The sequence below is a fragment of the Chelonoidis abingdonii genome, chromosome 9 (genome assembly GCF_003597395.2).
Source record: "Chelonoidis abingdonii isolate Lonesome George chromosome 9, CheloAbing_2.0, whole genome shotgun sequence".
Taxonomy (NCBI): domain Eukaryota; kingdom Metazoa; phylum Chordata; order Testudines; family Testudinidae; genus Chelonoidis; species Chelonoidis abingdonii.
Window position 1 is genome coordinate 39072756 of NC_133777.1, and position 10708 is coordinate 39083463.

At 45.3% G+C, this 10708-nt stretch overlaps 1 protein-coding gene across 2 annotated transcripts in view; it reads right to left on the minus strand.

The window, feature by feature from the left end:
- The window catches only part of AXIN1 (axin 1), a 170928-nt gene that overhangs the window by 80506 nt on the left and 79714 nt on the right, over positions 1-10708 (minus strand). For both annotated transcript variants that reach the window (XM_032781584.2, XM_032781583.2), the window contains exon 3: positions 1877-2017. In XM_032781584.2, coding sequence (XP_032637475.1) covers positions 1877-2017 — 141 coding nt within the window. The remainder of the gene's footprint in view (positions 1-1876; positions 2018-10708) is intronic.

Genomic DNA, 10708 nt, shown 5'->3' on the forward strand with positions numbered 1-10708 from the left:
CACCAGTCTCTTACGGAGTACTTGTGGTAGCTTAATTCAATTATTTTCCAAAGTGACAGATCCCTTTTACTTATTAAAAATAAATGGAAGGAGCAAACCTAGAACTTGACTATTCATAATTTTCACTCCGTGCATCTGAAGTGGGCTTTTTACCCACAAAAACTTATGCCCAAATAAATCTGTTAGTCTTTAAGGTGCCACTAGATTCCTCATTGTTTTCATAATTTTCACAGTGTGTCAAAAATGACTGTCTGCATATTTAGCAGATATGACATTCAGGACATGATGGAGAGGGCAAGTAACACAATAAGAACAGGAGTACTTGTGGTACCTTAGAGACTAACAAATGTATTTGAGCATAAGCTTTTGTCGGCTACAGCCCACTTCATCAGATGCATAGAATGGAACATATAGTGAGGAGATATATATACATACAGAGAACATGAAAAGGCCTATCTCCAGGCCTCTCCTTTTGCCCCTCCAGACCCACAAACATGATACAGTTCTGCGGTGACCTAGAAGTACCCTCATACCTTCTTGTCAAACTGTCTTAAATGGACTATCTTGATCATCACTATAAAAGTTTTTTTTTCTCCTGCTCACAGTAGCTAATCTTAACTAATTAATCTCTTAGAGTTGGTAGGGGAACTCCCACCTTTTCATGTTCTCTGTATGTATATATATCTCCTCACTATATGTTCCATTCTATGCATTTGATGAAGTAGGCTGTAGCCCACGAAAGCTTATGCTCAAATAAATTTGTTGGTCTCTAAGGTGCCACAAGTACTCCTGTTCTTTTTGCGGATACAGACTAACACGGCTGCGACTCTGAAAAATGTAACATAATGTCATTTTCTACTCACAGTTTGGTGACTGGAATGAGAACACATGAATAAATATGACCCAGTATCAATCAAATGGCCAGGCTGTGGAGTAAGTACCAGCTATGCATCTACATGAGCACTTCACAATCTTTAATGTATCTATCCTCCCAACCCTCCTGGGAGGGAGGGCAGGGCTATCACCCCCATTTTACAGATGGGGAAACTGAGGGACAGAGCAGCTAAGCGACTTGCCCAAGAGGTCTGTGGTGGAACAGGGACTGGACCCTAGATTTCCCATGTCCCAAGCTAGTACCCTAACCACTTTTGTACGATCCTTCCTGCCTCTCATGAACCAAAATGTAAATGAGCGTAATTAAACATGGAAGGTATGATAACAGATAAATGAATTCCCTCCAAGCTTCAGGCAAAAAGCCCAAGAAGTTCCCTGAATTGTATTCCAACAAAGTGATCACTGGGTGACATTGCGGAGTCGTCAGCTCGGTAATCAGATGTCTAAAAGGACTGTGTTTTTGATAAACCTGGGAACCTTCACAAGATAAAACAAGTGGTAAACAGTGTAGCTGGAAGCCTGTTTGATTCAGTCCAGGAAGCGAGCAGCTTACTAGAAGCTAATCTCTGTTTTTCACTTCGCAATCCCACCTGCAGTTGCTGGCTGTTAAAATCAGAAACATCTGCTGGTCATTATTTGGTTTAGATTACAAACATTCCCAGTCCATCAGACCAGAATACTTCATGTCTCCACGGGTAACAACAAAGCAATACATCTAAAAAGGAAACCGTAATAGGATGGCATTGGAGCTAGACTGGTCACATGTCTGGTATATCCCGTGTCAGCTACTTAACAGTTAGATAGCCCTCCCCAGAATGATTCATCCCAACATCTGGGGCACTGACCTTTTTACATAGCCAAAGCCACAGCCTGGAATCTGAGAAATTAAATCTGCAGTCAATTCTAGCGGCCAGGAAATAGATACACAATGTCCCCTTTACTCCATGTCATGCTCAATTCCCTGCCCAGGTAAATTACTTACACACTGCTGTCTGTCAGCGACATGGTGTCTGCATCACTAGACATGCTCTGCTGCTCACTGTCATTCGCACTGGTGGCTGGGGCCAGAGCATACCCTGTGTTGACATAGTAAGGGTTAACTGGCTCTCTCCACGGCCCATGCCTGGAAAAAATAAAATACATACAATTCAGATGACAATCTTAATTTCTGCTACTCCTGCAGTCTGAACCAGCAAGAATCTGCAGCTATTTTATAGGTTTTCTTCAGATTAAATACAATAAAGGATCATGTAGTAATGGCGGCAGAGATAGCAATGAGAGGTGAGCTGCAAAGAACATAGGTTAATAAGTAGAAACAAGGAACAGGCACAGACATTATGATGATATAATTAGACAATACTACAACACTTCACTGTACAGTTCTAGGCTAGACTGGATGTAGGGTTACTTATCACAAGAGCTTGACTGTAACTGTGCGGCACAGCAGGTAAAGGAAAGAAGAGTCATATTTAATGCAATATTGTATATTGCCTCTTTCATCGCAAAATACTTCACCAACAACAGGAACTTCTAAGGGCACATCTTCACTGGCAATGTTAAAGTGCTGCCTTGGCTTGTGTAGTTGCAGCACAGCTCTAAAAAAACACCTCCATGAGGGGAATAGCTACCAGTGCTGGTGCACTGTCTACACTGGCACTTTACAGCGCTGAAACTTGCAGCGCTTGGGGGCGTGTTTTTTCACCCCCCTGAGAAGAAAGTTGCAACACTGTAAAGTGCCAGTGTAGACAAGACCTTAGACTGTGTCCCATCTACAGAGAACACTACTGATGGGCACCCATTCCCAGGGTAGATGGCAGCAGCCAGCCTACACTGAAATCTTTGGAGGCACACAAGGGCAAAACCCTACTCTAATGTGCCACAGAACCTTTAGCATCCTCACTAGATCTCTGGGTCACCCACACATTGGGTGGAGGAAGTGTAGTATTCCCATCCATACCCCCCTGACTGTCTAGTACATCCCCTTTCCATTCAGTCCCACAGGTCAGTTCCATTGGCCCTAGGCATGAACATGGATTTGGCCCTTTGTCCAGTGATGTTCCACGTTGGGTGGGTATGTCTACACAACTGCTGGGAGCAGGTCCCGCAACCTGGGTCAACAGACTTGTGTTAGTGGGGCTCACGCTAGCACACTGAAAAGAACTGCGTAGAGTTGCTTTGATATTTGGGCTGAGGCTGGAGCTCAGGCTCTGAAGCCCACTCCCCTTTCTACACTTCAGAACCTGAGCTTCAGCCTGAGCCAGAACATCCACACGGCTCTTTTGAGCATGCTAGCATGACTCACTCCCAGCAGCTGCATAGACATGCCCTATGTGGTTCTTTCCTTCTATTGTCTGAGAGGAAGGATTCCATGCAGCTCCCTCTGACAACATTCGCTAATGCTGGAGTCACACTTTGATCTCCACAGACATGCCAGCAGTTTGGAGTCACAGTCACATGTGACTAGCACTGAGAACATGGAGCAGTAAGGAAGCTCTGCCTGCCTGGTGAGGGGACAATGGGCACTGGGCAACTAACACTTCAGTACCAACAGTGTGCATTTAAATCATTTGTGTTGCACCTCTGCTCAGTTCAACAGCATGACAAGACAGGTGCTGCCAATGTCTCACAGACATAGGGCTTGGCTACACTCAAAACTCCAAAGCGCTGCCGTGGGAGCGCTCCTGCGGCAGCGCTTTGAAGTGCGAGTGTGGTCTCAGCACTGCACATACTCCACCTCCCCATGGGGATTAGCTGGCAGTGCTGGGAGCCGCGCTCCCAGCACTGGGGCACTGTTTACACTGGTGCTTTGCAGCACTGTAATGTGCTGCGCTCAGGGGGGTGTTTTTTTCACACCCCGGAGCGAGAAAGTAGCAGCGCTGTAAAGCGCCAGTGTAGCCAAGGCCATACTGAAGTCTGGCAGGTGTATTTGTAACAGACCAGGCTTCTGCCCAAGATTGGGCTTCACAGGGCATTTGTCATTAACCATAGGCTCCTACATCACATTTAGGGACCCAAACAAGTGCCCTTATTTTCAAAAGTGTAGCCCAGTGAGCCAGACTGCAGCTCATGAGCTGCGAGTATCTCTTTAATGTATCTGCTGTGGCTCCTTGCAGCACATGATATTAAATCCCTGTGTCATTTAATTAACAACCAAAGTTATTAACCAATCAGGATGCTTTTACTATGTTATTAGCCAATTATGTTACCAACTTGCACTGTTATTAACTTCTTTGCTGTGCAAATGAATATGAAATGTATATGAACTCAGTATTTCCTGTCACGCTGTTTAAATATGAATAGCACTATAGTAAATGAAATAATGAATTCATATTACCATGGCTCTTTCGAGTAATATTCGTTGATAATTTGGCTCCTGAACCACTGAGGTCTGATTATCACTGGTGTAGCCAAAACTGGAAAATCTGAACTGCACCTACAGAGGATGCACATGCATAGCTTGCGTCGGTCGAGCCCACGGTACATTCCAGGGGCTCCTTGCATCACCATCCCTCCAGTTTCCTGTAGGCCACCCTTCCATTCCCCTCTATGGCAGGTACTCCCTGCAACTCCCCCTAATCTTGCCCCTGCCAGGGGTTGTGTGTGCCCCCCATTTCCTCCCACACAGGTGGTCCCCCCCAAAATCTGTGACTATATGATTGTGTGCCTGGTTCTACACATAAAATAGCACCAAAAAACACGAAGTACTGTATCGAAAGGGATTTCATAGTTTTCTTCTCCTATGACATATGTTTTGTTTCAGCACCCCAGTTTACTAAACTCTCTTGAATTTTCTACAGAGTAGGGTATAACTAGTATAACCTGTATTTTCTCTTTTACTGCTGACATATATGCTGAAAGCAACGGTATTTGGCAGATAAACTGTGCACTGGTCTATCACATACATCTAAACACGGCATCTCAGATTGTTTATACATCTCAGAACTAGAAAGCTTCCATTTCAAGTGGTAATGTACTGTTTAAAAAAGACCATTCTATTTACAGGCAACTAAAACAGAGTGATGGCGCTGCATGAATTCTAGGACTATTCTGGAATTAGTAACAAACTGTCATGCAAATTTACCAGCCAAGACACAAGATCTACTTATCTACAAAAACAACGAGGAGTCCGGTGGCACCTTAAAGACTAACAGATTTATTTGGGCATAAGTTTTCATGCGTAAAAACCCCACTTCTTGAGATGCATGGAGTGAAAATTACAGATACAGGCATAAGTATACTGGCACATGAAGGGAAGGGAGTTACCTAAAAAGTGGAGAATGTGTTGACAAGGCCAATTCAGTCAGGGTGGATTTGGTCCACTCCCAATAATTGATGAGGAGGTATCAATACCAAGAGGGGGAAATTGTTTTTGTAATGAGCCTGCCACTCCCAGTCCCTATTCAAGTCCAAATTAATGGTGTTAGGTTTGCAAATGAATTGTAGCTCTGCAGTTTCTCTTTGAAGTCTGTTTTTGAAGCTTTTTGTTGAAGGATGGCTACTTTTAAATCTGTTATTGAACATCCAGGGAGATTGAAGTGTTCTCCTACTGACTTTTGTAGGTTACCATTCCTGATGTCTGATGTGCGTCCATTTATTCTTTTACATAGAGACTGTCCAGTCTAGCCAATGTACATGGCAGAGGGGCATTGCACATGATGGCATATATCACATTGGTAGATGTGCAGGTGAATGAGCCCCTGATGGTGTGGCTGATGTGGTTGGGTCCTCTGATGGTGTTGCTAGAGTAGATATGGGGAAAGAGTAGGCAACAGGGTTTGTTACAGGGATTGGTTCCTGGGTTAGTGTTTCAGTGGTGTGGTGTATAGTTGCTGGTGAGCATTTGCTTCAGGTTGAGGGGCTGTCTGTAAGCGAGGACTGGCCTGCCTCCCAAAGTCTGTGACAGCGAGGAATCATTTTTCGGCATAGGTTGTAGATCATTGATGATGTGCTGGAGAGGTTTTAGCTGGGGGATGTACGCGATAGCCAGTGGTGTTCTGTTATTTTCCTTGTTGGGCCTGCAAATGCATCTGAATAAGTGGGTTTTTTACCCACGAGGTTCCAACGGACTCCTTGTTGTTTTTGTGCATACAGACTAACAGGGCTACCCCTCTGATACTTGTCCTGTAGTAGGTGACTTCTGGGTGACCGTCTTGCTCTGTCAATCTGTTTCCTCACTTCCCCAGGTGGGTATTGTAGTTTTAAGAATTCTTGATAAAGATCTATTTATCTGTTACTATGATAATGAAAAACTAATATTTCCCTCATCTGTCAAAAAACAGCCCTTCTCAAGCAAGTAGGCTGTGCAGAATTTTTAAGGTTGGTATAGAGTATCCAAAGTTTTTCAGTTCTCAGTAAGCTATTTTATGTAGAGAGAGTCCTGTGAGTCCTCTCCAGGATCTGGGGCAGTCTGGCAATCCACAGGTATGAGTACTCTCACTCTAAGCCCTATCTTGAGATGGCAAGCCATGTTGTTCTTTTCCTAGCAAGCAAACTTTCTGGTTGTCAGTTTTAATGTGTGCTGGCAGAACCTGAGTTCTATATTCCATTAGGTCTCAGAACAGGTTTCCAGGCAACGAAATAATTTGAACAAGTTTGTCCTAAACAGCAAGGCATAGCAAGTTACAATGTCACAACTCACATTTTCCATTTTTGCCCCCTGAATAATGGTCAGTTTTGAATAGTAAAGAAACACCATGAAGTATAATCTTCCTGTCAAGTTTAATATGACAGTTGGCACTATGGAGGCAGATATAACTTCTTACAGTGGGATGAGAATGATGGATAGGTCAGGCCGTCCCCGCGGGCAAAGAGATGGATGCTTTTTTGGGTAATCCAATTAAAATGTACCACCACCTTCTAGCGGACTGTTTGCCAGGTACTCTCTTGGCCACCACTAGATTTTTCCAGCAATACATTTAAATATAGCGCAGTAGTTTACAATGCATTTAAGGACTACTACAGACAGTATGTCTTATAAAAGACAATTTGACTAATCAGTTCCTCTTTCACATCAGCTGATCATGTAAAATGGGCCAATGAGAAGGAAAAGAAAAAATCTCCCAGATTAATCCTACTGATAAAGCAATATTTGCCACATACTAGTCTACAAGAGAGAAACAAAGCCCTTAAGTTATTTTTATAGTTAAAGTGCTCAATTTTGTCCATTCCTTGCAATTGGCAGGGGCCAAATTTGTTGTAGGAACCCCACACTCCCCATACAGGCTCAGACAATTCCTCTATAGGGGAAGGATCACAGCTATCCTGCTATTCCTGCACAGATGTCCTCGGGAAAAGCAACTCAGCAAAATTCTGCAGTTTCATCATGACACACTCTGAAATGGCTGGGTAGGCATCGTGCGGAAGTAACACAGGAGTAATTCTCTGACACCACTACTTGGGGAAGAGTAGTGGGCAGAGAGAAGTTAGTCTCTCTTTCCTTCAGCTCCCATTCTCCCTGTGCCACCAGAAACAGCAGACACTCAGCTTGAGATATCACTCCTGCAGTGACCTAGAGGCATCATTTCATCCCATGGCTGCAGCTGGGAGAGCACTACCTGCAGGAGTTGGAGCACAAGCAGGTTTCTGGGTGAAGGAGAAGGTTTAAGGAGGCAGAAAACAAAAGAGAATAAAAACTTCTAAGGAGAGAGGAGGCAAAAAACAGGAGGAGCACGAGACTGGCAGAAGAGGGTTGCTGGACCAATAACAACACTTCACATTAATGTGGGCTTTCCATCCAGGACACTAGCAGCATTGCAGGAATTTGAGATCCAGTTCAATGTACCACCCGCAGAGCCAATAAGGACAGGGAGTACCACTCAATCTCTCTCCATGCTCCTAGCAACCCCTCTAGCTGAGCAACGAAGCCATATCTGCAGGCTGCAGAAGAGATAGTTCCAGTCTGCCATGGAGAGATACATCAATCACTGCATTCATTCACTCCCTTGATACAAACTCTCAGTTCCCTCTCTTAGTGACAGAGTGGTGTGAAAGTCAAAAGAAAAAAACCTAACACTTCTCTCATGGCCCATGGAGCCCCACTGTTTGAAAGCAGACATGTCCGTGTGCTGCGCAAGGAGAGAACCAACACCACTCTCCCTTCCTCCTCTTCCAGTAGAGCACCCAAAGCAAAGTAAAATTAAAGAACTGCTTGGCGCTCATCTAGAAAGACATAAGGCAGTCCCCACCTCTGCAGCACTGCAGAACACTTTTAAGAGGAATTCTTTGGGTATCCATTTGAGATGGCAGAAGGAATTCCAAAAGGATAACACCAAACAGATGGGTGCCTTTGATTCTTCTCAGTTCCAGAGAACTGAAGAAGATAAGCACTCTCCTATTGAAATGTATACGGCTGTGAACTTTCCATTGAGAATACAGGAAAGGGGTTAGGCACAACTGTTATGTTTAGTTAAAATTATACACTTAAGCATGTATACAGGAGGGATTACTTACAGCTTAGCTCTGGCCTCTAATACTCAAACGTGAATGTAAACTCTGGGTAAGCATAAGTAAAGAGTATAGGATTTCAAAGCAATCATAACAGGTGACGTTACTTTTGAGGAATCCATCTGCACTCCATCCTTCTCTAAATGTTCTCCTGCCCTGACAACTCTCTTCAGCTGGACCACATCACTGGTTGAATGGTTCACGCTGTGCCTCTGAAGAACACTTGCAACAGATACTAATTAAAAAAAAACTAAAAAACCCATGCAGTGTAGCAATGAGGAACTGATCATCTTCTCATTCAAGGAGCTACAGCTACCTAAGAAATACGAACACACTTATGCTGGTTTTAAATTTCTTTTAAAGACACCTATGCACCAAATGCAAACTTCATATTACCCCTCTGACAGGAGAGTGAAGGAAGAGGATAAACGAACAAAAAGTTTCTCTTGATTTCTGAAATTACCTTTTTATATCCACAGCACAAGGAAAACACCACAAGAATTTCACAAGGATGTACCAAACACTTAAACCTCAATCTCTCCACAGTTGAATTTCAAAAACAGTCACATACAGAACAATTAAAACAGGATTAAAGATCCAATGAAGCAAACATTGCAAAGCAGGGCAGAGAAAACCATCCTTAAATCAAGCTGTGATGACAGGGCAGGAACGAAGGTGGGAGGACTCAGCAATGGGGATGCTTCTGGCCCATATGCTCTAGGCCAGGAGTGGGCAATCTATGGCTCATGGGCCAGATCCAGACCATCAGGGATTTAGATCTGGCTCACAGGACTGCCAAACCCATCATGCCGTGGGTCTTGCACTGCTCCCGGAAATGACTGGCACCACATCCCTGCGGCACCTGAGGGAGGAGGGGGCAGAGGACTCCATGCGCTGCCCTCACCTGCAGGCACCGCCTCCCACAGCTCTCATTGGCCAGGAATGGGGAACCGTGGCCAATGGGAGCTTCAGGGGAGGTACCCGCAGGCAAGGGCAGCACACGGAAGCCCTCTGCCCCCCTCTCCTGCTGAGACTGCAGGGACGTGGTGCTGGCTGCTTCCCGGAGCGGTGCAGCATAGCACAGGGCCAGGATAGGCAAGGAGCCCGCCTTAGCCCTGCTGCGCACAGCTACCAGCCCAGAGCTGCTCACAGTAAACGGTGCCGGGCTGAAGCCCACACCCTGCATGCCTCCTGCACCCCAACTCCCTGCCACACCCTGCATCCTTCCTGCACCCCAACCCCCTGCCCTGAACCCCCTCCCGTGCTCCTCCCTGCATCCCAACACCTTGCCCTGAGCCCCCTCCTGCATACTGCACCCCCTCGCGCACTCCCTCTTACATCCCAGCCTCCTGCCCAAGCCCTACATTCATGAGCCTGCATGCCATTTCCGCACCCACATGCGGCCCTAGTGCCAAAAAGTTTGCCCACCCCTCCTCTAGGCACACACTTGAGATCCAGAAAGCAGTCAGTTTTGGCCAAGTGTCTCTGCTTTGGGAGATTGCTGCAGTGGCTATTGTGACACCTGGATCAAGTCTCTCCCATCTCCAACTGCTGATGTTCACAGAATATTTGCATGTGACAAAGGTATCTTGGGAAATCAGTAAGCATCTCCCTAGGGCAGCACTCAACCTCACTTTGATTAAATGCATATGCTACTTCTAAATATTAAACTGAATTAGCCAGAAAATTTATCTCTTTGGATTAAGATGATCACAAGAGAGATCTCTCATATTCTAGGCAACCAATGCAGGACCTTGATATTATCAAATGCATTTGCTTATATGACAGTATTATTCACAGAGAAGAAAAATGTGTGTGTGTTCCTGTAGCCATTCTCCACTCTCCAAATATCACTTATTTTTCACTCCTAGAATAGAAACACGAATAGTGCAAACTAAGTGTACAATGCTCTCACAACTTCAGTTTTGCTAAACTTTGTAGCTTAAACGTGAGTGGCTAAGTCCTGGTCTACACTACATGGTCGGGTCGATGCAAGGCAGCTTACACTGACCTAGCTGTGGATGAGTCTTCACTTAAATTTGGCTCCTGGTGACATAAGTGCCCCGCTACGCTGACTTAGTAATGCTACCTCCCCAAGCAGCATAGAGTCATGGTTGGCGTAGTTAGGTCGATGCAGCGACAGTGCAGACACTGCATTACTTACGCTGTTGCTGGTCTCCGCTCTGGTCCGCTGAGAACTCCATTGCCCAGCGGTCAGGTAGACAGGAAGCTGCCCCTCCCCTTTAAAGCAGTGTTTCTGAAACTGAGGTCATCGCTTGTGTAGGGAGAGCCCCGACAGGCCGGGTCCATTTGTTTACCTGCCCCGTCTGCAGGTTTGGCCGATCGCGGCTCCCACTGGCTGCGGTTCACC